At 35.5% G+C, this 27,820-nt stretch overlaps 1 protein-coding gene across 3 annotated transcripts; it reads right to left on the reverse strand.

The window, feature by feature from the left end:
- Positions 1 to 346: 346 nt before the first annotated feature.
- On the reverse strand, positions 347 to 27,605 carry LOC121384026 (pre-mRNA-splicing factor SLU7-like). Of its 3 annotated transcripts, none has more exons than XM_041514171.1 (15): positions 27,503 to 27,605; positions 22,826 to 23,023; positions 21,514 to 21,661; positions 19,647 to 19,727; positions 17,117 to 17,284; positions 15,913 to 15,978; positions 13,192 to 13,314; positions 12,637 to 12,731; positions 11,187 to 11,254; positions 8,085 to 8,281; positions 7,363 to 7,467; positions 5,397 to 5,504; positions 4,745 to 4,816; positions 4,045 to 4,191; positions 347 to 1,966 (listed from the first exon to the last, which is right to left on the reverse strand). In XM_041514171.1, exons 2-15 carry the CDS (start codon positions 22,993 to 22,995, stop codon positions 1,787 to 1,789), a joined length of 1,728 nt encoding a protein of 575 aa, XP_041370105.1. In that variant the 5' UTR covers positions 22,996 to 23,023; positions 27,503 to 27,605; the 3' UTR covers positions 347 to 1,786. The 3 variants fall into 3 exon arrangements, with proteins under 3 accessions (XP_041370105.1, XP_041370104.1, XP_041370103.1); XM_041514170.1 differs by lacking the exon at positions 27,503 to 27,605 and adding an exon at positions 27,341 to 27,479; XM_041514169.1 differs by lacking the exon at positions 27,503 to 27,605 and adding an exon at positions 27,328 to 27,445.
- Positions 27,606 to 27,820: the final 215 nt, after the last annotated feature.

Here is a 27,820-nt window from a genome sequence, read left to right on the forward strand (position 1 = left end):
ATAGTATGTCATTACCACAGTAGGATGTTGCTCGCTAAAGATCTGTTAGGCCGTAGGATGAATGCCCTAGGTGGACTTCAGATTTTAATCCCTTTGAAACTAGTGACCCAGGACTCGTACATCATATGCAGTGGTATATCCCATCTGTGCAATTAAGACCCCTTGCTGCTTTTTGGTAGAGGTATGTAGCAGAAGCAGGTTTCCTCTCATTTTTCTAGTGTTGAAATAACCATATGTTAGACAGCAAACAGCTATAGTTTAAAAGGTGCTACTTAAGGTCTCACTGAACAACATTCCTTTCCTTTCAATACTGAAATTATATCCAACAAATAAAAAGATACATTTCAGCTATTACCATATTTATTTACATTTTTTTTTACATATTATACAAATATACAAAACAAGAGTAATTAAAAATATACAAGTGTTTCAGTTCATTAACAAAGATACGAGACATCAAAACACTTTACATATTTTATTCCTCAAGGGTTTTCGTTACTGTGATTTGTACAATATAGCAGATGTCCCATGAATCTCAAACATCTAATAAAGTCACACTACTACTTGATGATGTCTTGTACATTAGTTTCCTCACATTAACACCATACATTGGTTTCCTCATATTAACACTGTACATTGGTTTCCTCACATTAACACCGTACATTGGTTTCTTAAGTAATAGTCAGTAGGGCAGAATATTAATTTCCATAATCAGTCTATCAAAACATGTTGTTATGGTTTTGGACCCCGACATTAAATATAGGTGGTGATCAAACTTAAATCAAAACATTGCTTTAACATATACTTGTACACCAAAAGAAACACAAATCTTTAATATATACAATGCCATGTATATTTTTTCATAATTAAAATTAACTGAGTAAATAACTGTGAAAATGGGCCTAAAATGTTCACAAGTCATTAATTTGGAAATTTTAATATACAGAAAAATTAATGGAAATCAAATGGAAGAATGTTAAATAAAATAATATTCGTATTTTCTTTGTTGTTCAATATAGTTTATATTAAATAGGCCAGTTTCAATATTGATAAAACTTTAAAATTCACGACGGACAGCTTTAACATAATTTCACCCATACAAGTAGCACGTAGTCAGTGTGAGGACTTTGTTCCAAGTCTTCAGTTTGGTGCATGGAACCAAGGGCCATCTTTTAAAATCACATTTCTGTCCCATAGGTATGATATCTGGAGAGGGGGGCAGTCTCTAGTAGAGGGGGGTGGGTGGCAGTTTCTAGTTGGGGACACAAGCCAAGTTTTTATCTTTATTTATATAGAGTAGGTAACAAAAGACCCCAAACATTTTTGTCTTCAAGTGGGGGGAGAGGCACAAGTAACCCTCCCCCTGGCCACCCCAGTGCATTTGTGGTTCTGGCCATGCAGCACACATTGTTTCTTTATCAGATGATTTTAAGATGCTTCAACCAGCAGACATGTTGTTTCACTGTTTTACCATGGCAACCCTGCTAATTAATCATGGCAATCGGCAATGCTGTAGAAATTAAAGCAGTGTTTTTAATTTTCCCTAGCATTTATTTTGCTGTATATCTTTCAATTTTATATGTCACTTTTTTAAATTAATTGTTTATTTATTATAACCATTGACAAATAAAACTCCACTCTTAAATATTAAAGACAAAACTGCCAAGGAGACCTATTTTATCACTGCTTATTTCTTTTGCGATGTCCATTTTCTTAAATGCCAGGACTGTGTGGTACTGGTATTATGCTGTTTGATATAAACCAGCGGACGTGTATTGTTTATTGTTTATTTTGACAGGAAGTCAACCATTGGGTCCTCCATCCTGCTGCGTTTCATGCGGTACGCCTCCATCTCCTCCTCGGTCGGGGCCCGGGCTTCGTACATGCTGTTGTATTTACGTTTTCTCTCGTCTGTCGCCAGCACTTTGTCCATCTCCTTCTGATAGGCAGCCTCCTTCTCCAGTGCCTGCAACAACAACAGATTCAACATCAGAACATTTCTTATTAATACTGGGCACTAACTGCATGATGCTTTACCCATTATTTTATTTCCATTCCCCCCCCTCCACCCACCGCCCAGTTAGCAGGGGCCTAGCTTGGCATTTCCAGGTGGTATGCAGACTTTTTCGGCGATGGAATAAAATGCATACACATACATGCATTTACATCAAATATTTTAATAATAAAAAAAATATTTGTAATCTCAGGTAGTACGCAGCTGCGTACCTGCGTATATGGAAGCTAGGCCCCTGGTTTGACACTCAATACAGGGAACATTTTGCTTTTTGCCTTCAAAATCTTGATTAGCGATATGTCTAGTGAATAAAAAATTGATTAGCAATTACTGTTTAATGTTTTAAAATCGTGTAGCGATCTTTGAAACTTGGGTAGTGAATTGCGATGCGATACTGAACAAAATATTCCCTGCAATATTCCATATATATTTTTCTTACTGAAAATTAATTAATTGATTGTGTTCTTCACTGTTTATAAGAACGTATTGTATTAAAATGGTTTTTGATGATTACAAATTATGTTGACATGTGTAGTATTTACTCAGTCTTTTAAAGTTATTTGTTTTTGTTATTTTTCAAAAATAATAACAAGACGTTTTAAGTTTTACATCGTGTGGTATGTGTTATCCTGTCTATGGGATCTAAAAGATCTAATGCTGTTGGAAAAAGGTAGTGGGTTTCCTCTAAGACTACGAGTGACAAAATGACCAAATGTTTGACATCCAATAGCCGATGATGTGCTCTAGTCGTGTCATTAAACAAAATAAACTTTGTTTATTAGCAAGTAAAAACAACATGGCAGTGTCATATTTCTGTAGATATTGTGACATTTTTTATTACACATTTTATCCTTAATACATTACTATGATTGATCCCCGTCAGTGGGCCCATTGGACTATTTCTCACTCCAGCCAGTGCTTCACGATTGGTATATCATAAGGTCATGGTATGTGCTTTACTGTCTGTGGGAAAGTGCATATAAAAGATCCCTTGCAGCATTAGGAATAATGTAGCGGGTTACCTCTGATGACTACAAGTCAGAATTACCAAATGTTTGACATCCAATAGCCAATGATTAATTAATCAATGTGCTCTAGTGGGGTCATTAAACAAAGCAAACTTCTTCATCTTCTTCCTTAGTGCATTAATAGAAGGTAATGCATGCAAAAAACGAATAGTGCTGTGCATCAGTTAGACAACTTCCTATACATATGAATAGCTCTAGACACAAATCAAGACAGCCTGAGTAAGACCTGTTAAGAGTATCAGGTAACAAAGTACAATCAATCAAATTGGCTGTAATGAATAAAACTCAACAAAAAAAACCAGTGTCAGATCCAGAAAATCTATTTAGGGAGTGACCCAATGACATGAGGCGGAATGCCAATGGAACTTTGGGAGAGGTTTGGAGGGAATCGTAAAAAAAAATGAAAAAAAAATATATAAAAATTATAATTGTCACAAAGATCCGCCTCTGGAAAATGACATGATAAATAAAACACCGAAAACACTGCAGGGTCTTGAAAAGTAGGGCTTTTTGGAGCTCATTCTGCCTATAGCCAAATTAGCCAACTGCTAATTTTTATACAGTGGCTACATTATTTAGTATTTGGCTAATACAAATTTGTTTAAATTAGCCAGTTTTTAATATTATCAGAAAATCGGCTAAACCAAATGTCTGTTCAGTTTCAGCCCTGACATTGTTCCTACCAGCTATTGATCAAACAACCAGAACAATTTTTGGGTAGCACTAAAATGTGGAATGGTGGAAAAGTCTGGAGGACATTCCATGTCGGATGAAAACAAGAATTCCACAAAATTTAATGTATCGCCTACCATAAACATTTTCAGCATCAATAGCAGCAACTATAAACCAAGTTTCATTGATCTAGGACGACCAGTTTGTGAGAAACAAATCTCAAAGTCTCTGCCTTATCTCGTTTTTTTCTTAATTTCATAAAGACAAAACAAAAAATTAATTAAAGACAAGTACCAACTAAAATGTCTGATGTTGTGAACAGTAACTTACCTTTTTGAGTTTCTTTTGCTTAGCTTCCTCCGAGTCACTTTCCGAGTCACTGCTTTCACTGGAGCTTACTCGCTTCTTGTGCTTCCTCTTCTTCCTCTTCTTCTTCTTTTTCTTCTTCTTCTTCTCGGTTTGACTTTCTTGTACCTCCTGGGAGAAAAAAAAAGAAGTATACATTTACACCTATGAAGACAAGCATACATGTAACAAATGTTTGTTTTTTGTTGTCTTTTTAAACTCCAATGCTCCCTCTTTCCTTTCTCCCTTCTGAATTAGATCTTAAATCTTCCTGATCTGTCACACTAGAACTTCCTGTCAATACAGAATAAGTTTCAACGCACAGCAAGTTAATATGAAATGTGAAAACAGTATCATTTTTAAAATTCAAACATTTCTATGTAAATTTACCGACATCTGAAAATAATTCTGGTGTGAGACATACTCTTACTAACGGAATATCTCATAGAATTTGGGATTGACACAACACATTTTCAAAGTAAAATTAACGTACATAACACCTTCAGGATTGTAAAGGTATATATGTTTTGTACATTAATGTGAATGAAAGAGTTTAAATGTCCTAATTAATGGTCAATACTTTGAAAGAAATGATTACAAGAAAGATCCAAAAACCAGGACTTCTCACACTGATTTTCATGCATATTAATCCATGAATAGATTAAAACAATTTTTTTTTGCTTACTTCTTCTGAAGACTGTTTCTCTTCTTTCTCGGATTCTCTCCCCAGATCAATGGCCAACACATCGTCATCTACCTGTAACACAAAGACAACTCAGTTTAAAATCTGCTTTTTTAAAAATGACATCACTAGAGCATATTGTTTCATTAATCACCGATGTCAAATTGGGTACTAGTTGGGACCGGAACACAATTCAGTGACCAGACTAATATACAAATACAATGACTGTTACATGCTTACACTATGAATAAAGTCCTGCCCAGGAATTCCGAAAATGTTGGAGATCGTACTCACGATTGACATGCCTGAACATTCAATTAATAGAGGGACATTTAATTTAATATAATTTCATTCCTTGACATTCAAAATTAGTTTGTTGCAGTATAGAAATTTGTTAAGAACTGAATGTAATATTATTATTTTCTATGGCTATCTAGGCTATGTATTGCAATTACACATTAAATAGCTGCAGGTTAATCAATGTATCTATGGGTGTCTATAAACCTTCATTCCTTTAACATAATCAATCAAATATAATTGAAAAAAACAGAAAGGAAAAAAGAAAGCTAATATTATAAATTGGTAGCAGCAACTTGATTAGTATGGTAAAAAATCCCAGTGTGTCTGATATGTTTTTAAAACATAGAACACTTACCTCTTGTGTTTGTTTGCCAGCATCCCCTGTACAGTACGAGCCCTTGATGAGAGAATGGCAACACTGGAAGCCCCACAGACCATCCTTCCAGTAGGATCCCCACACACACTGAAACATAAACCACCATTCTATTACAACAATTCACACTATCATAAATTAATCCACATTTGTTTGGGTAAACTAATATCACATGACTCTAGCTGATGTAAATTAAAACTTATTAATATTTGCCCAAATAAACAGTTAAAAATAAAATAAAACTCACATTCTGTCAAGATCAATTAATAGTACTTGCCTTGCTATCATTTGCATTCCTTGAAATTTACTGTATCAATGTGATTATTAAAATAAAGTACAAATTATATGTGGGGTTTTCTTTTTAAGTAAAAAATATTTATGTAAACTGTGATTGTTAAAGCTGCAGTCCCTGGAATATTTTTATTATTTAAGCATTTAGAATGGATGATCCAGTTCTGTTTGGTACATATAAGGTTCACCACATCGCTATAGTTTGGCAATGATCGCTTATCTACATTATCTAGGTCAACTTCAAATGCAATGGCCAGCTTTGATTTTCTTCATTTAGTGGGACGCCAGTAAAACTGGGACTTTACATGATTTGCACAGGCGCTGAGCTTCTCATGTGATTTTAACAAATTTAACTGTCTTGATTGAGGGGTCGTCTCATATCTCCAAAACATATTTATATCCATAGAGGTATGGTACATCTTTCCAGGGGTTGGTAGGGGGATTTGGCATAACATTTTAACAGTGGCCATTGGTTGGCATACGCGTTACATATAAGGGGGTGTCAATAATTATGTACCGCTCTATGGGGAGAGATAGAGGTCGGTGTATTCGATTTACGTATCATTTATCAATACTATATGTTATTTCTATTCATTACTTAGACCTAAAAAGGTGGGGTTTTTTTTAACTGCGCGGTCGGTCTAGGATCGATCCTCATCGGCAGGCTCGTTCCAGCCAGTGCACCATGACTGATATATAAAAGGCCATGGTATGTGATATCCTGTCTGTGGGATGGGACATATAAATGATCCATTGCTAAAAAAAAACATTTGCGGGTTTCCAAGGCGCGGGTGCAGGGATTTTAGCGGGGTTGGGGGTTACAGACTGTGCTGAGCGAAGTTTATATGGTGTCATGCTTCCCCAGAAAATATATTTCAATTTTGTTTAGTTTGGGCAGGTAAATGTTTCGATCCCCAATACCCCCCTTCATATATACCCGTTTCCTCTCTAAGATTTTGTAAAAATTACCAAATGTTTAACATCCAATAGCCGATGATTAATAAATCAATATGCTATAACATTTATGTCGTTAAACAAAACAAACTAACTTTTCCCTTTCCATATGAAATAATATTTATTTGAATTTGTTGATTATAACATACGTAAAATTAAGAAGTGAAAACGTCCAATGTCTGCTTTAGTATATTTTATATATAAAAATATATATATACATGCTCAATGTGTTATACAAACTAAACTTTGAAAGTTCTACTAACACTTTATAAAATATTAATTCTGAAATAGGAAGGTATGATTGTCGATAATACGTTGGCAAGATCAAACCGGTTTTAACGAAAGACTCTAGTACCATATCCTCAACCGAATGTTCTTTGTATAGCGCAAGATTTCTCATTTCATTGAGATGACCCCTACAATTTCAAATCTGCAAATGCACATGTTAACTGAAACTGACAACAGGCTGTCGTTTGTGCTTTGCCGAGCAATGGCGGCACAGGCGACGAATCAAGAGTATACTTTTGACAATCTCCGTTGAAGTGCATTTGAGCTTGTATTTCATATTTGTACATGATGTTATAATATGGTAACCAGATACTGTAACTTTAAAAGAACCAAATCTCATGGTTTTATTGTTTAAACCATTTAATACTTACTGACTCCGATATACATATATATATATATATAAATTAAAACTTACTGTATGGTTGTTGGGATAAATATCTTCTTCATAGTGTGAAAGAACCTTTGCTCTTTCCATTCCCTTGATTACGGAACCATGTCTCGAGTACTCTACATAATCTTCCTACAACACAGAGCATAGTCATCATTTAACACATCTGTACTTTCTTCAACACAGAAAATGGCCATCATTTCACAGATATGAACTTCTAACAACAATGATAATAGGTAGCCTATGTACTTTCTACAACATAGAAATGGTAATAAAAGTGGTTATCCATGTCCAAAACAATGAAGAAATATTGGGGTAAGTTGACCAAGCACTGGGGAGAACTGTAACTTCTGAAAGCGTGCCAGCTACAAACATTTAACACAAATATTGGTACTGTAACAATGATTGGGGTGAGTTGATCAAGCACATGGGATTGTTGGCAACTTTTGAGGGTGAGCCGACTATAAAGATTGCGGCTATTAAGCAAAGCACAGAGGTGAGTTGCTAGGATGGCATTTCGTTTTTTGGCTAAGCTGACTATCATTGTGTTAAAAATTACTGTCCTATTGGAACTGGGCTAGTGGAAATTATCAACTGTACGACTATAATAGATAGAGAACTAGCCAAAGCTTTTGTGAGGGCTAGTGGCATTTCCAAACATTTGCCGGACACTGGTTAAATACACAGTTTGTGACATCAATATGTTAAAATACACTATTTCTGATTTTTAAAAATGTGTTCAAACTCACTGTCTGGGCTAAGAGCAGCTCTTTAGGCGGCGTTTCGAGATGTTCCTGACCTCCATATTTCTGAAGAATGCTTCCTTTAACAGATTGTTTGAAATCTTCTTTCCGGTCGTGGTACTCTCTGTGAAGGAGTTCCAGTTTGGTGGGATCAGCCTGCAGGTGCACATCAGTGCCCCGCTCAAATGCCTGCCATGCAAACACTGAAAAAACACACACACACATCAGAGTATAAACATCAAGCATGGCTCAAAAACTGTGATAAATATGTTCCAAATGCAACCTGGCCATAACAAAAGAAAGAAAAGAAAAAAATGTTTTATTTAATGACGCACTCAACACATTTTATTTACGGTTATACGACGTCAGACATATGGTTAAGGACCACATAGATACTGAGAGAGGAAACCCGCTGTCGCCACTTCATGGGATACTCTTTCCGATTAGCAGCAAGGGATCTTTTATATCAACATCCCACAGACAGGGTGGTACATATCCCGGCTTTTGATATACCAGTCGTGCATGATGTATCATGTCTCATGCATGATGTATCATCATTCATTCCAAAACCGAAGTACTAACATGAAATGTCTGATGAGCATGTTTAGTGTTGTCACACTAACATGTTACCAACAGTAATGTTTACCTTTACACTTCAGTAATAAAATGTACATGTTTATCATTTAATCACTTTTTGCTTTTGTTAAAATAAGCATTAAAATGGGTAGGGAGAATTAGTCATTTTTGTACCGTCTCTCGAAAATTGTACTATGCAGTTATCAAACCAAGTCACATGATTTTTAACTAAATATATACTGAACAAAATAAGAAACTTCCGCTAACGTTGCTTGAACATAACTTGATGAAAACAAACCGGGGGAATAATTGTTATATATGCGTTTAAAGAGTGTTCCATGATGCATCGTTTGGTGCAAAAATCATGGCCATAGGTTAACAGAAACTGGGAGAAATTTTGACCAAGTGTGGTAGGGGTTAAAAAAAAAACCCACCCACTTAATAACGGGTATGACCACCTCTTGAATTGACCACTGCAGTGCATCGCAGGCGCATAGAATTGACTAAAGTGTTGATTTCTGCCTGTGGAATATTGTTCCATTCCTGAATGAGCGCTTGACGAAGTTCGTTGACGTTAGCGGGTGGGTTGGGATGACGCCTCAATCGTCTGTCCAGACTATCCCAGACATGCTCGATGGGGTTGAGATCAGGACTTTTAGCGGGCCAGTCATAAATGAAATCAATGTTATTTGTCCTGAGAAAATTTACAGTGTCTCTAGCTGTATGAGAGGTGGCATTATCATGCTGAAAAATCGAGATGTTGGCGTTGTTATGGAACAGAGGAATGACGTGATGAGCGAGAATGTCATCGCGGTAACGTTGAACATTTAAATTGCCATCAATGATGACTAGTGGTGAACGATAACCATGGGCAATGGCTGCCCAGACCATGACACAACCCCCACCCCCGAAACGATCTCGTTCAAGAACACAACAGTCAGCATAGCGTTCATTTCTCCTACGGTAGACGCGCACCCTGCCATCACCACGTTGTAAAGAAAATTTGGATTCATCCAAAAAAAGAACGGTATTCCAGCATCGCCGTATCCAACGAGTGTGTACACGTGCCCAATTAAGACGATTTAGACGATAATGTTGCGTCGAAACGCATCCGACGTAAGGACGTCGTGCATGTAAACCATTCTCCTGCAGACGATTACGAACAGGTTGCCACTGATTCGGTTATTATGAAGCCGAGGTGTGTTAGCAGCAGTAGCAGTGGCAGTTTGGAATCGATTGCGCAAATGCGTGTTCATGATATAGCGGTCTTGACCACGCGTTGTAACATGCGGACGTCCATGACATGGCAAGTCGTTGGTGCTTCCTGTCGTTCGAAATCTTACGCGAAGATTTCGTATCGCTCGACAAGAACTCCCAACATGCCTTGCAACGTCTTCTGTCGACATGCCAGCATCAAGCATGCCAATCGCCCGTTCGCGTAAATTATTGGGTATTCTTGGCATACTAAAAATGCTACAATTTTGAAGCGTTTTCGTTCACTTGACAACAATGTCAGTAAGACAAGTAAAACAAACTGACCGAATACTACACGGGACATGTCGAACCATGCATGCATGTGCAAATTGAATTTCACGTTGTCGACGATTAACAGTGCAAAAATAATCGATAAAATTCATGAATCCTGATAATACAGCTCAAGGCTAATACTACCTATATAATTTCATTACACAATGAATTCTTTAACACAACAAATACTATATGTACAAATCGGAAGTTTCTTTTTTTGTTCAGTATATATCAGACCAGACTATTACCAGAATTGACTGGGATACACTGTTTATCGTTTAGAAGTCAATTACAAGACTATTTGTCATATATATTAAGTATGTATTGAAGTGGTATTCTGTGTGATGCTAGAATTCAATGATACACTGTATTAAGGTCGATGACAATCACTTTTCGCACCCTTGTATTAGCTTCACAAATGGTCATGGTTAGTAGACCAGTTTTTATTTTAATGTGGCAAAACATTGTAATAATACAACTAATTTTGAATTTAAATGATGTCAGTATTCCAATGATGTCACTTTACATCTTTTACAATAACAATAAAAAATTCCAATGCAAAATTGCCATTGAAAATTGTTTGTTTGAACATTACTAATGCACTTGAACATGTTGAAAAATTGTACCATTTACGAAATATGGATTTCAAGTAAAATTTATTGTGTATGAAGCCAAAACAAGGATGCGAAAAGTGACTGTCGTCGATCTTCGGCACAAAATAATTTTTTACCTTTTCCCCCAACAAAATATATTTTATTGTTCATTAAAAAAGTGCTCCCTAAACAAATGTCTTATAATGTCAACAGTTGACACTGTGCAGTTTAGATTTTAAATCTCTTAAGTTATTTTAAAATAGTATGGTTTTCGAGTTTTTTAAGTTATATAGCAAACTACTGATGACAAGTGATATATGACAACTATGTACCTGCTTTAATACAGTAGCTCCTTGTGACAAATTAAAGATGTATATTTTCTAGAAAGGAGTTGAATGAAACTAAAACTTACATTGTTCGCTGGCCATATCTGCTGCATCCCCGGAACCCCGGACAAAGTTGTCACCTCCATACTCCGCACTGCAACACACAAACACAAATATATTATTATATATACTAGTCTGTAGAGCTTACAAAACTCAGGTTTCTTGGAAATTAATTCTGTTAATATCAATAATCTTCAGAGTTAAACAATAATTATTAGGATGAATCAGATGCTTAATGGGCAGTTATTTTGCATCAGAGAATATGGTAGTATGGACATGTCATAAACAGTTAAACATTTGTTTTGTTTAACGCCACGATTGGAGGACATTGATTAATTAATCATCGGCTATTGGATGTCAAACATTTGGTGAAGTTTATTTTGTTTAATGACACCACTAGAGCACATTGATTTATTAACTATCGGCTATTGGATGTCAAACATTTGGTAATTTTTACATATAGTCTTAGAGAGGAAACCCGCTACATTTTTCCATTAGTAGCAAGGGATCTTTTAATGCACCATCCCACAGACAGGAAACATTTGGTAATTCTGACACATAGTAATCAGAAGAAACCTGCTACATTTTTCCTACTGCAACAAGGAATCTTTTATATGAACTTTCCCACACATATGAAAGTACATACCACAGCCTTTGACAAGTTGTGATGCACTGATTGGAATGAGAAAAAAACGAATCAGATGAATGGATCCACTGCGGTGCTTTGAATCAGTTTGATCCTGCGACGCAAGCACCTCAAGTGAGCACTCAATCGACTGAGCTAATGTCATCAAGTGTCAAATGGAAAGAAATATTTGTTCAACAATACATCAGCACATTGCTAAACATCCTGCTGTTATTCAGTAGATTTCAAATATACAGTAAAATCAAAAACGTTAGAGAAGCAACCTACTATACCACACTGACAACTGGACAGGAGATGATATTTATCACAAAGTGGCACATAAATATAGTCTGGTCTGTGACATACCAGCTGTGGAGCACTGGTTGGAATGAGAATAGCCCACTATTTCTACTCTGGAACATGGAAGGAAGGGAATGTTTTATTTAATGACGCACTTAACACATTTTATTTACAGTTATATGGTGTTAGACATATGGTTAAAGACCACACAGGTATTGAGAGAGGAAACCCACTGTCGCCACTTCAAGTGGGCTACTCTTTTCGATTAGCAGCAAGGGATCTTTTATATGCACCATCCCACAGTCTGTGTTACACTATTTGTGGAGCACTGGCTGGAATGAGAAATAGCCCAATGGGTCCACCAACAGGGATCGATCCTATACCGACCGCGCATCAAGTGAACGCTTTACCACTGGGCTATGACCTGCCCCCTGGAACATGGAAGAAACATGCTTCTCTGTTTTAATTAACAGGAAGATACCTTTATATACATTTTTCCACATAACATATTAATTAAAAAAGACTCAGAGAGGTTGCATTATTAAACATACTCCATTCCGTCGCCCTTTTTATTAAATGGGTTCTCACGCATGGATCTCGTTTTGGGATCATAGAAGGCCGAGTTTAAATCCAGGTTGTAAAGATACTGAAAACAGAAGGAAAAAAAATATATAAAATACTTCTGTATATAACAATAACATGTGATCTAAATCCTTTACAACATAAACCAATGTTAGGCTACTCTTAAAAACTACTGCTTTCAGTAACATGACCAACATTAAAACATTGAAACTCAAACTTCTTATCAACCAGAATTTATTATTATTGATTATTTATCCTTCCCAATTAATTAATACAGGTACATATATTTTTTAAATTGTATAATATATACTGAATAAAGTTGTAGCAGAGAAGATATTTATTATTTTCAAAGAGAGAGTTAATAATGATCGAGATAAATATTTCAATTTTCAATATTTGTAATTTGTTTGACCTTTTTTAATCCATTTTACCATACAAGATGCTACTTGACCTGATAACAAACTGATGAATCGAATAATAACAAACCAACATTTTAAAAACAATTAAAGTAAACTTCAACCCACCTTCGCCGTGTCTTCTCGAATACGTAGATTTCTGACTGTGATTCTCTGTTTTGTCTCAAACTTCTGACCGGGCATGTCCATCTCCTCCGCATACTTGTCTTCATTATCACTGTCTGCCGCTTTCTGAAACACACAAAGTCAAACACATTTTTAACAAAGCCAACATAATATGAAGGTTATTTTTTTATTATTTTTTTAAATTCAATTCTTTTTTATTGCCTCAGATCATTGTGATGGTGTCAGGTCTGGGGTGCCCTGATTGATTGCCTAATTATTAATAAGTCAACATCAGAAAGACTCAAAAGAAAATACAATCAGGAATGTCAAGCATGTAGATTGTTAGACAAGTAGCCAATATAATAATGGAATTCAATGCAATCAAATTTATTATTTAATATATTGGATGAAAATAGATCTATACCAATCGAAACAAGTGGAAAAAAAAATTCTGCACAAAAGGCCGTAACACTTACTTAACACAGAATGCCGTACAAAAAGTTACGGGGTGGGGTGTGTGGGTGTGTGTGTTTTGTAAAGTTTTACGTAAAACGTTTTCAAAACAATTATCTGACTTTTTATTTATGAAGTAAAATGCAGCCAGTCATTGCTACTTTGTTCCTTAACAAATGATTTTCTATCTAGTATTCATTACCAAACTAAACAAACAGAAATTAAACAGAAAATCCAATTATTTTTGTCAAATTACTTAAGAATTAAACGTTATATTTTTGACGTTCATGCGATGATAAACACCAAAACCGTTTTACACACTGTATGAATGGCGTAGCGTGTTAGCGCGAAGCCATTCATACATAAGTGTGTAAAACGTTTTTGGTATTTATCATCGCATGAACGTCAAAAATATACAGTTCAATTCTTATAATTCCAAATGCATTAATATTGCCATTACACAAAACTATAGTTTTAAAAAAACAATCGAACTCTATTCCACAATGATTTACAAAACTGTATCAATACACAAATAAGGGAATTCCTTTAGAAAGTTACATTCGGTTTTTCCCATCAAATCTCTGATTCATTATAATGATTTACATTAGGTATTATCAATTTTAATTTTCTGAATCAAATGTGGATAAAAAAGTTATAAAATTAAAAATAACTGAACATCAACTAATAACGCAAACAGTTTTTTTTCAAAAATATCAAACGATAATTAATTAAGAACTTAAATGGAAGATTTGTTATAAGGCTATTAGGGTATGAATTTTGAACTAATTAACATAAGGGAGAGTGTCAAATTATTTAGAATATATATCAATTACTACATTAATATTGCAGTTGTCAAAAGTTGAATTAGTGAAAAGTTAATGTGAAGACTGACTTGAAAGGGATAAAGTGGTTTCAGTGTTACTATGTGTATGGATTTCAGAGGAAGTTTGTGATTGTGTGATATTATTCTCGGAAAGGACAGGATGAAGGCGTATGTGTTTTCGCGTGTAAGTTCTCTGCTATAACTTCTAATAGAAGCTTCGTTTTTGTGGCCTGTCATATACATTATGTGTCTCAGTTCAAAACCGGAGTCATTTAAAGCCTGAATTGCGGTGTAAAGTAATCTGGCCGATGGTCTAAAGGTCACCACAGATGTGTCACAGACTGTGTGCGATGTAGGTCTGTGATTGTCGTCTCTCAGTTTGTCACTGGCTCTCACAGAGCAGACGATATTGGGATAAAAATAGAAACAATGGAATTCTCGGGAATTCCGTTGTTGACGTAACTGATAAAAAGTAGTTCCGGTAATAACATTCTTTTTATTTGTTTACCGAAAAAAGAAACAAATGTTTTATTTAACAACACACTCAACACATTGTATTTACGGTTATATGGCGTCAGACATATGATTAAGGACCACACAGATATTGAGAGGTTTTTTAGATCATGTGATAGCATTTTAACCAATCCAGACACCTATTACAAAACAGTAATTATAAAATAGAATTATATCATAATGACAGTGAAAGTGTATGGGAGGGGGGAAAGAGCTGTTCACTAGTGTTAGATAATTTACGAAGGGGAGTAGTCTTACCCGGTAGTGTTACAAAACATTACATGCAGACATAAAACTGCCAAATTCTGCTTTATGTAAAAAAGTGTTGACCAGCACCCATAACAATATCTACAATTCATTATTATAGCCTTAAAGTTCCAGTTAAGATGAGGAACATATTATTTACTTATTATTCCAAATATCTGATGTAGTAGTGATATACCCTAGTTTTTAAACACGACGACATATTTTTCACCATTAGTATTAGAGCCATTTTGAATCATTTAAATTATAAATACTTGTACTTTATTATTTCGAATATTAGTTTTTGTACACCTGAAGTGGTTTTGGTCATCCAACTTTCTGCAATTTACGTCAAAATGCATTTTTCATAATTCTAAAAACGCATGTCCGTCTAAGAAGTAATGGATATGAAGTCAAGCTCTAGTTATTTTAGATGGTATTACATCACATACTTTAGCTTCTCTCGGTTATAACCTTATTATAACCTTGTTGCAGGTTTGTGAATTAACTCAACTCAGTGTCCATTTTCACAGGCTAAAACTAGGGTCTGTGCCTATAAGTCATGATAATCGACGACAGTGGTGTATGCTGGAAATAATAATAACTACTGTGGACTCAGACATGGTTGATGGTTTCCAAGATTACAAAATACCTGCTACATACTTTGTATGTTAATGTTTAAAAGTATATACCTCATCATCAGCAGTTCCTTCCAACAGTGACTGTTCAAGTTTGACCTCCTTTAACACTCGCTTGGCCTAGAAACAATATAAACAATTTGTGAATAAAATGTACATGATATCAGCTCAGAATAAAGCATTTATTAATCACTATTTCATAAGTTGACCAGGTTCATAAATATTCCAGCTAAAAACAAAACAAAACAAAAATACATAAAAGGTATTTCTACTCCTACTTTGTCACATTTGGTGAAGATTTAACAAACTGATATTTAGTGAACAAACATAATTTTCAGATGTCTTCTTGTTCCCATATTAACAGATACTTTTTATATTTAGTTTCTATTTTCTCATATTCACTGAAGATGAAACAACTGTAATTGTCAGATAAGTTTCTAATTTCTTGTACATGTATTCAGTAAAGATTTAACAAACGTAAGTTAACTGTTTATACTTCTTCTATTTTCTCGTATTCAGTAAAGATTTAACAAACGTAAGTTAACTGTTCATATTTCTTCTATTTTTTCATATTCAGCAAAGATTTAACAACTTTAAGTAAGTGTTCTTACTTCTCCTATTTTCTAGTATTGAGTGTACGTGTAGATTTAACAAAGGTAATAGCCATACAAGATTCTAGTTTCTCATATTCAGTAAAGATTTAACAAAGGTAACTATTTATACTTTTTCTATCTTCTGATATTCAGTAAAGATTTAACAACTTTAGGTAAGTGGTCATACTCCTATTTTCTAGTACTGAGTGTACATGTAAATTAAACAAAAGTAACTGTCATACAAGATTCTAGTTTCTCATATTCAGTTAAGATTTAACAAAGGTAACTGTTCAAACTTCAGTTTTCTCATATTTAGTAAAGATTTAACAAATGTAAGTGTTCATATTTCTTCTATTTTTTTGTATTCAATGAAGTTATAACAAAGGTAACTATTCATACAAGATTCTATTTTCTCACATTCAGTAAATATTTAACAAAGGTAAGTGTTCACACTTCTTCTATTTTCTCGTATTCAGTAAATATTTAACAAAGGTAAGTGTTCACACTTCTTCTATTTTCTCGTATTCAGTAAATATTTAACAAAGGTAAGTGTTCACACTTCTTCTATTTTCTCGTATTCAGTAAATATTTAATAAAGGTAAGTGTTCACACTTCTTCCATAATCTCATATCGAGTTAAGAATTAACAAACGTGAGTTTTCATACTTCTTCTATTTTCTCGTATTCCGTGAAGAGCTTTGTCTGGTGTTCCTCCAAGTCACAGTTATTCCACCGGTCTCGCTTGCCGTCATAATCGCTCGTAGCCTCTGGTGGGATGTACTCGTCAGGTGCTATGTTATCTCCAGTAAACCGGGCTCCAACCTTACGAGGTCTCTGAAAACAAATTAAATAACATCAGCCCTTGCAATAAAACAAACCTGCCACAGCAAAAAGCAACATGTCTGTTTCATGTTTGATGAGTTTAATGACACCACTAGAGCACATTGATTCATTGGCTATTTGATTTCAAACATTTACAAGAAACCCACTACATTTTTTTCATTAAAAGCAAGGGATCTTTTATATGTACTTTCCCAGACAAGACAACACACGGTGATGGCCCAGGAAGTAGAAAATACTATTTTGGGTAGTACCGGTAAGCTGAATAATAAATGTCCCGGGAAGTAGAAGGGTCTAATTGATTTATATGTTCTTCATTGACATGTTTTCTTTGACAACAAAATGAGAAAGGGTACTTGCTTGTTTTTTTAGGATTACCGTTTGGAATATCATTTGTGCTGTTGTGTGTGTTTTCTTTTGTTGTTATTTCATTTAATTTGATTGCTCATATTAGGCTCTGCTTTTTGAAAGAATTACTCTTCTGGGTAGTAGTTAGTTATGCATGTCTTTCTCTTACATTGATCAGGTGCTTGTTAATTTTCTTCTTCTTGTTTTATCTGTATAAAGTTTTGCATCAAAATGGGGAAATTCCTGTCCTGGACAAAAGAGCTGGTAGCAGTCAGAACTTGCACCCATGACAGGAGTGTGCTATAACAGCTTGCTCTGAATGTGCATGATAAACACCCTGAACTGAATTCGAAACTATTTGACATTTAAAAATAAAGGCAGCTGAACAGGTTAGGGTGACTTATAACCTGCATAAATTTTGTGTGAACAAAAGAAAAGAGAAAAAACTACTGGAAGTGTGTTAAGTTGCAGTGCATGCAGAGCCTATGTCAGTGCATGCAGAGCCTATGTCGTGACTGTGGACAACATGCTGTATATAGCAGAACACTTGCAGCGGAATTATATGGTGGAGCCATTCCTTAAACATGTTGATGCCTTCAACTTCAAGACGAAACTCTTTGACCAGACAAACATGGAAATAATGCCAAGATTTACGGCAATAAAATCTCCAATCTCAGGAAGAATCACAACATTGTTCCTGATGGGACTGTTAGCCGAGATTCCACATTTAAGTACCATCAAGACAATATTATACCGACAGTGATACAAAAACTTGCACAGCCTACCCCAGACAAGACCCACACCAAGGGAGGAGAAGATACTTTTTTGTGTCATGTTGAAGGAGGAGAGTCAATAATGATATTCACAACTAACAAGAACCCTGGAGTTGCTGACTGAGGCTCACATTGCATTTTCAGATGAGATATTTTCTTCAACATATAAGCTTTTCAATCAGTTGTATACCATTCATACAGAACCAAGGACACATGTTTCTCCTTGTGTATTCCCTTCTATCCAACTGCACAGAAGATACATACATGTATGTACAGACATCCCAATACATTAAACAGCCTTGCCTTGATCTAGGTTTCCATATGGTTCCAAGGACGCTTCAGATGGACTTTTGAGAGATTGGCACATAATGCTGTGCAAACTGTATTCCCCACTACACAATTGAGGGGCTGTGTTTTTCCATTACACTCAGTGTATTTACCATGGTACACACAAAATGTAGAACTAGCAGCAGAATATTCCAAGAACATTAAAATACAAAAGGTAGCAAGTCATGCTTCAGCCCTTCCAATGGTGTTGTGAGATAAAGTCGAGGATGTCTGAACTGACACAACTGCCAACAGTACCCAGAATGAAAAGGTGACACAAGTTGCAACTGATGGACTATGTTACGAACATCTGGATTGAAGGACCATGGACACCAGAAATATGGAACCACTTTGGAAATGATAGTCATCGTACAAATAATGCAATTCAGAAGACTGGTGCTAATCAATGTTAATATGCACTACATGTACATAGTTTAAATGCAATGTTTTAAGGCTCAAAATTAAGTTTGTGACGAGGGAATCAATCTTTGATTCTCAAATGTTACAAATGAGATGCAGTTCAAGAAAACAGCAACATGGAAAACTTGAAACAAACAGAGATAAAAGATTTTGAAAATGAAGAATTCTGAAAATATCTGGCATATTGTCAAAAATAAGATGGAAAGCAAAAGCTGCTTGTGAAACCGATTCTCAGAAAACACACTATACATTTTGAGCGGCATTTTCTTTCTGCCTCCTGTCAATTTTGAGCCTTGCATTTTATCTAGAAGGCTGAAAAAGACATGGGACAAAAAATATAGAAAATACTTTTCATCACAGAACATGGACAGAAGCAGTTTTTAGGTGGCACTAAGATCTGGAGGAGTTTCTTCACTGTATCTGTAATTTCACTAGAGAGAGCAAAGTTTTAGAAAATGAACATATCAGATCAGAAAATACTAACTTACTTCCAAACAGTCTTTTTTCTTGTGCGTCATGGACCCACAATTCTCACAGGCTCCCTTTCTGAATTTGGTAGCAGTCAAACCCTGTACAATTAACACAAGAAATGTAATCAGTAATAGCAGTCGAACCCTGTACCCTTAACACAAGAAATGTAATCAGTACAAGCAGTCGAACCCTGTACAATTAACACAAGAAATGTAATCAGTACTAACAGTCGAACCCTGTACAATTAACACAAGAAATGTAATCAGTACTAGCAGTCGAACCCTGTACAATTAACACAAGAAATGTAATCAGTACTAGCAGTCGAACCCTGTACAATTAACACAAGAAATGTAATCAGTACAAGCAGTCGAACCCTGTACAATTAACACAAGAAATGTAATCAGTACTAGCAGTCGAACCCTGTACAATTAACACAAGAAATGTAATCAGTACTAGCAGTCGAACCCTGTACAATTAACACAAGAAATGTAATCAGTACAAGCAGTCGAACCCTGTACAATTAACACAAGAAATGTAATCAGTACTAGCAGTCGAACCATGTACAATTAACACAAGAAATGTAATCAGTACTAGCAGTCAACTGCTACATTTAAATGACACGAGAAACAATTAGTATGTAATACTAGCAATCAACTCCTACATAAATAACACTGTATACAAATAATGAAAACAATGATATCAGGTGAACCAAATGAATACACTGAACACTGCAAGTTAGTGACTACTAAATAACATCGGTAGTGGTTCAATCATAGGTACACATATAAATCCAATGCACACATACAGGAAGCAGTCAAACAGAATTCAAAAATAGTCCATCCACTTGTAGCAAGTGTTATCTATAAAAACAAGTATTAGCTGATTATGGATGCATTCAATTTACTTACTGGCCTTTTCTAGTATGTTGGAAAAACCCCAAAACAAGTATGATATGCAATAAAATATGGCAAAAAAAAACTTGCATACGAACGTAAAATTATGGATAGCGTTTTTGTGATTTGAACTCATACGTATTTCCTATAGAAAATGAGTCTGCCTTAAGGAAAATGGTTGTTGTATTTGATGGCAATGATGGTTACACAAAAAATGAAACAAACAGGGTATCTGCCAGAGGGTAAAACGGGTATGGCGCCATACCCAAATCTTTTGCAGATTTGTTTTTTAAAGTTAACCATTTGACAAAATTAATTACTCTTGTCATTACTGTATGATTTTCTTAACCCTAACCCTAAACGTAACCCATTTTCTTTCTTGGGGACGCCCTCCATAACCCCCGATGACTGTGGTTGCATTCAATTCCATAGTGCCATACCCAAAACTTTGTTTCTGGCAGAAACACTGACAAAGTATATAAAAACAAAACCAGGATGTTAATTATCTCCCTTTATGACATTTGAGATGTATGACCGGCCTCGGTGGTGTCGTGATTAAGCCATCGGACATAAGGCTGGTAGGTACAGGGTTCGCAGCCCGGTACCGGCTCCCACCCAGAGTGAGTTTTAATGACTCAATGGGTAGGCGTAAGACCACTACACCCTCTTCTCTATCACTAACCACTAACAACTAACAACTAATCCACTGTCCTGGACAGACAGCCCAGTTAGCTGAGGTGTGTGCCCAGGACAGCGTGCTTGAACCTTAATTGGATATAAGCAAGAAAATAAGTTGCAATGAAATGAGATGTATGAAGACCAGGGCCCCGTTCCACGAAGTAATCTTTGCCCTAAGATCACCTTAAATGCATAGCTACCTTATGTACTTAAGGTGATCTTAGCGCTAAGATCGCTTCATGGAACAGGGTTCAGGCCATGTTGATGGTATTATTTGTTTATGTACCATGTAAATTGTAATAAGACTAATTACCTCTTTGACACCTTTCTTGTACATCTGTTCATATTTAGCATATGCGTCGTTCTGGCTTAGTGGTCTCTGATGTCCAAGTGTTGGTGTTGTGGCTCCGTAATACCACGGAGCCTGCATAATATACTGAGGAATGTGAGGATTGATATCTCTGAAACACAAGAGTAAACACATAATATACTGAGGAATGTGAGGGTCGATATCTCCAAAACACAACAATAAACACATAATATACTGAAGAATGTGAGGGTTGATATCTCTGAAACACAAGAGTAAACACATAATATACTGAGGAATGTGACGGTTGATATCTCTGAAACACAAGAGTAAACACATAATATACTGAGGAATGATATCTCTGAAACACAACAGTAAATACATAAATATACTAACAGTACACTTATAAATGACAAATACAGAGGCTGTGGTGTGTATTTGAAAGAGGGAGGGGACCACTGTCAGTGCAATAGCTCGGTTGATGGGAACTAGAGGGCTCGTGGCCCATATAACTATAATTAAATATGTGTTGACCGTGTTGTTAAATAAAGTCTTCCTTTCTTTCTTCTCAAGCATTACAAAATGGTCATCAAGAAAAACATTGCAGCTTAGAATCAGGGCTCAGTGATTTAAAAAATGTTCTAGCCACAATTAAACTGACTAGTCCTAATTTACTGTACTTGTTAATATGATTTTACTAAATACAGGGCTTCTAGAATTTTATAAAAATCCACTAGCCATGGGATCAGTGATTTTAAAAATGTACTAGCCATGATAAAAAATTCACTAGCCCTAATTTAAATAAATACAATTTTACTAAAAGTAATAATCAGATATGTCACCTAAAGAGGGAGATAGAGCGTAAAAATCCTTAGTTTGGGGGTGGAAAGACAGGGCAGGATATTCATATTTACAAAATATGTAAATGCAGCATTTGACAAGGGTTTTTTGCACTAGCCGTTGGGCTAGTTATAGTAGTTATTTACTAGCCCAACACTGAATATCACTAGCCATGGGAGTGGGGCTACCATAATCTAGAAGCACTGCTAAATAATAGTAAAAATTGGATAATATATCACCCAAAGTGAGAGAAATAGCTTAAAAACACTAACATTGAGGGGTGGGGATTTGGGGCAGGATATTTATATTTATAACATACATGTAGACTTAACCTAAATTTGACCCAAAACATTTCACTAGCCGTCGGGCATAGCAACAGTAGTTATTTACTAGCCCAGCATTGAATATCACTAGCCATAAGAGTGGGGCTACCATAATTTAGAAGCCCTGTTAGAATTTGAAAAAAGAAAATCCTTACTTTCCTTCTTCATCTTTCATGGCCTCTGCTGTGCCAGCTTTCCTCATCTCCTCTAGTTCCTTCATCTTGCGCCAGTCTTCACGAGACTGCTTCTTCGGCTCGTCCGCGCATTCCTCAGACTTCACCAGCTTCGCAACCGCCGATGGCGGCAGGTTTAGTTGAAACGTCATAACTTTAGCTTTCTACTATTCCTCAATTCTGAAATTTTAAAATTCACATAAATTAATTACCCTTTCTTGAATCTTTGTAAATTCAGAAATATACTAACAGCAAATATTTTATTTTTCAATTTTTATTATTTTTTAAATGTTTATATCAAGAAATGAATGAGCCCAAATGATTCATGACTCACCATATTCCAAATCAATATATTTATGTAATATAATATTTAGAGAATAACTAACGAGCTACGAGGAATTATGAATTATCTGTCCCGAGTCAATGAATATTGTGGCTTGCGGTGAACTCGTATGGAAAACTTACTCGTATGGGGGAAAATGCAGTGAACTCGTATGGAAATTACAAACTGATATATCCAATACTGTATAGCAACTTGTGTGTAGTTTTTATGCAGAGTACGACAAATCTGCTAGCCCGATGTCTGTGGCTAAAAGTGTTTTTTAAGTTCGGGCTAGTGAGAAATGCAAAACATGCATGCATTGTTTACGGTTTCTGTCTAATGACATGCGTGTTTTGATTGGTTGGGCAAGTCACGTGGTAGTTAATCTCGCACATAATGTTTTAGGCTAAGAAAGTCTAATTTTACAGGGCATAAAATTAGATTTTTTCAGACGAACGATATGTCGTTCGTGTGGTTTTAGTGTTTGCACGAACGATTTTCTCCAGTGGTTCAGATACAAATGAAAAGGTTAACCGGCAACTGTAATCAAATGAGAATCTAAGATGGGCGATTTTCGTAGCTTTTCTACAAATTCTTATCATAAATACTAAATTATTATTATTATTTGGTATGCTGGGACTAACTTGAAAGCTGCCATTTACATTTCAGCACACTACTCCATCGGTTCTGTTACAGGGGAGTACTCGTTGGCGCCAAACAATAGTCTGAACGAAAGTCCCTTATTAAACGTACTATTTTCTTCGCTGTGTATGTCATATTTTACTAAATTGATTTAGCAAGGGTTGTACTTGTTTTCATTACAATACATGTTTCAGAATTAATGCATATATTTCAACGTAACCACGCAGGTGTCAAAAAGTAAATAAATATACAGAACTTCACATACGTTTTTTTCGCTTTCTATTTATTGCACGAGTTTATTGTGCGCAAGAATATTTACTACGAGACCGCGTAGTGATCGAGTGGTATGTTCTTGCTCACAATAAATAGGAAACGAAAATAACGTATGTGAGGTTCTGTATTTATTACACACCTTTACAAAATGTATATATATATATCAACAATGTATTATTTTATTCCAAAAATAGTTATATTAGCCAAAACACGTCAGTTTACATTTTCTGACGAACGATTATAGTTTTTGCACGAACGATCCATTGTTCGTGTCGATACTGGTTTTGCATAACCGACAGATGAACGACAAAATCGTTCGTGCCAAATTTTATGCCCCGATTTTACTTTTATTTTCTACATCAAATTATACATGTTTATTAAAATTAAAATGCACTAAATATTTATATCTATATATTGTAATATCAAGGACTGTAAAGTACACAGTTGTAACTGAATTACAAGCAGTCCTATCATTATTAAAAAAAATTACTGGCAATGGATGATTCAATGGTTATTAATTAATATTTGTTTTGTTTACACAGGACAGAAGGAAGGCTCCCGCTCTGGTCTACTGGTGGTGTTCGGTTCGATCATCAAAATACACATTTAAGAGAAATATCAAAGTATATCTGCATATCCATACATCCCCATACGAGTTCACCGTTATTTTTTTCCATACGAGTTCGTTTTCCATACAAGTTTTCCGTTCATACGAGTTTACCGCATCACAATATTGTAAACCGAGCCTTTGGTAAGAGTAGTCAATGAAGTGGCGACAGCAGGTTTCCTCTTCCAATATCTGTGTGGTCCATAACGATATGTCTGACGCATATAACCATAAATAAAATGTGTTGGGTGCGTCGTTAAATAAAATATTTCCTTCCTTCCTTCAAGTTGTTCAACATGGTCACATGGTGACGGTCAATCACTCAGTGACTCTCGTCTGAAGTCTCAACGGACGATTTTAAACCTACTCTATTATAGTCTATAATAAAACTAGCCTGAGTACTCTGACTGTAAGAGAGCTAGACGGACATTTGGACATAAATACGCTCTCACTACAGTCAGAGACCAACCTATGTATATTTTTGACAATTCCTGACTACCAAACGGTAGGCAAAGATTCCCGCTCTAATACCACAACAATGCTATGTTTGACGTCAAATACCTTTACATCGATCATTTTCGAGTTAACTGATACAAAAAAATCCACATATTAATCACTAATACACATACTACAGAAAGAAACCCGACAGCACCCACATTCAGCTATGCTTCGTGACACTCCGTCGCAACAATTACAAAGCTCGGCGATCTATTTCGAGACATAGATCACGTGATCGCCACTGGGTGATTCCGCCTTGTGCAGCAGTTACAGGGGCCGTCTCATACCAAGCGACGTTACAACATGGAAGAGTTAGCTAATGCCGTTTTGGATGAATTTGGATTTAATTACGTCATTAAACCAAAACAATTACACATTATTGATTCCATTTTGAATTTGAAGGATACATTTGGGGTGTTATTGACAGGATACGGCAAAAGTATGTGCTACACTTATGAAAGATAAAGTAAGTAGTAATTTAATTTGATTATTTTATGTTTTATGAATTAGTCATTAGTACAGTAGTAGTGTGTGTGTGTGTGTTTTTTTTCAACAATTACGTAACGCTCTTGAGGGGATGGGGTATCATAAGATGTATTCTGAGGCATTAAGGAGATGGATGGCAATGCTTGTTACTGCAAAATCAAAATTGAATCGGTGCATAGCTCATTCGATCTTTAAAACTTATCTTGCAAAATAATTATAGTTGTTTTGCTATTCAGACCAAACTAAAAAATATTGAAATTTGTTTTGTTCGACGACATCACTAGAGCACATTGATTTATTAATCACTAGCTATTGGATGTCAAACATTTGGAAACTCTGACATGAGTATTGGAGATGAAACCCGCTACATTAGCAATGGATCTTTTATATGTACTTTCCCACAGGCTGAACAGCACATACCACGGCCACTGACCAGTTCTGGTGCATTGGTTGGAACGACAAAAAAATCAATCGGTTGAATGGATCCATCGAGGTTGTTCGATCCTGCGACGCGAACACTCAAATGACCGAGCTGAAACCCACTCCCTAAGAAATATGCGGAAATTACTCAAATGTGAAACTGTGGTGTAATATCTCATTAAAAAGCAAAAAAAAAAAAAAAAAAAAAAAAAAAGGCGCTGGGATACTAGTAAATTAAGTAATAAAAATAGTTCAAATTTTTTTTTGGGTTGGTTGTAAGTATTCTGTTTGCTTAATAACTAATTTTATATGAACGATTGTTTTATCCAAGCAAATGTAAATCACATATATGTATGGTAGTTAATAATTATTGACAATGCATATCAGCTGTAGACAGGAGTTCCGTCATAGTAGACAAGCTGACGCCTAGGGACCGATGGTGATGAGTTTCGCCGTATGCATGTATGGCCACAAATGACTGCCAGGTCCGATGTCGGGAATTAACCTGCTTATATCAGTTTGATGTTCAAGTACGCTCGTTGCTACCACGATTTCTGATCAGGGCCACAAACTGTACTCAGAACGAGAGGGGGTGTGGGAGTTTTAAAAAAAGGTTTACAACTTTTTTCAGCGTAGAATGTAGCCACAATTAATGAGATTACCCATCGATACGCATTGGCAGTAAACAGTACGACAATGATATTTGTCGCTGATTTACAAGTTCTTTTTTGACTGACGTTCCTGCTGATTTGTTTATGAAAATAATAACCTCTCCGATTAAAAAAAAAATTCAAACACAATTTTTACATTTTAAACAGTTAAAACAAAGACATCGCTTGGTACGAGACGGCCCCTGTAACTGCTGCACAAGGCGGAATCGCCCAGTGGCGATCACGTGATCTACGTCTCGAAATAGATCGACGAAGCGTAGCTGAATGTGGGTGCTGTCGGGTTTCTTTCTGTAGTATGTGTATTAGTGATTAATATGTGGATTTTTTTGTATCAGTTAACTCGAAAATGATCGATGTAAAGGTATTTGATGTCAAACATAGGATTGTTGGGGTATTAGAGCGGGAATCTTTGCCTACCGTTTGGTAGTCAGGAATTGCCCAAAATATACATAGGTTGGTCTCGGACTGTAATGAGATCGTATTTATATCCAAATGTCCATCTAGCTCTCTTACAGTCAGAGTACTCGGGCTATAATAAAACAAACAACATAAATCCTAACTTTACCGTTATGACTTACGATGTATTTTTAAAACTTTACTAAATATTCAGGAACGGTTATTAGTCTATGGTAATATCTGTCACCGTCGAAATTATCGTAAGAAAATCAACTCCTGAAATGTTTTCATTACGTTCTGTAGTTTGTTAGTTAAAACCGGTGTTACATATATTTAACCAATACCTTCTTAATATCCATAGATGGGGCAAAAAGCACACAACGCATGCGCTGTGTTAAATCATCTCCATATATTTACATTTTTAGCTTTGACTTCCTGTGTCAATGTTTTACAGGTTACACTTTTTATACAGCACATCGGAAGTTGTATATTGAAACATCAATAACAAATATACTTAACACTAACATAAACTAATGTTACTAACAAAAATAAGACCCAGATATGACAATAACTGGAGATAACCATATAATAAAATATATAATTATAATACTAAAACATTATTTGGACAATTATATATTTTGTAATGATTTAAGGAATGGTGT

This window comes from Gigantopelta aegis, chromosome 10 (assembly GCF_016097555.1).
Source record: "Gigantopelta aegis isolate Gae_Host chromosome 10, Gae_host_genome, whole genome shotgun sequence".
Classification (NCBI taxonomy): domain Eukaryota; kingdom Metazoa; phylum Mollusca; class Gastropoda; order Neomphalida; family Peltospiridae; genus Gigantopelta; species Gigantopelta aegis.

Coding starts and splice junctions, on each gene's coding strand:
- LOC121384026 (XM_041514171.1), bottom strand. CDS start 22,995: ATGACGTTTCAACTAAACCTGCCGCCATCGGCGGTTGCGAAGCTGGTG. Junction 7,468..8,084: donor AGCTGCTCTTAGCCCAGACA/GTGAGTTTGAAC, acceptor TCTGTGTTGTAG/GAAGATTATGTAGAGTACTC. Junction 4,192..4,744: donor AGAAACAGTCTTCAGAAGAA/GTAAGCAAAAAA, acceptor TTTTTCTCCCAG/GAGGTACAAGAAAGTCAAAC.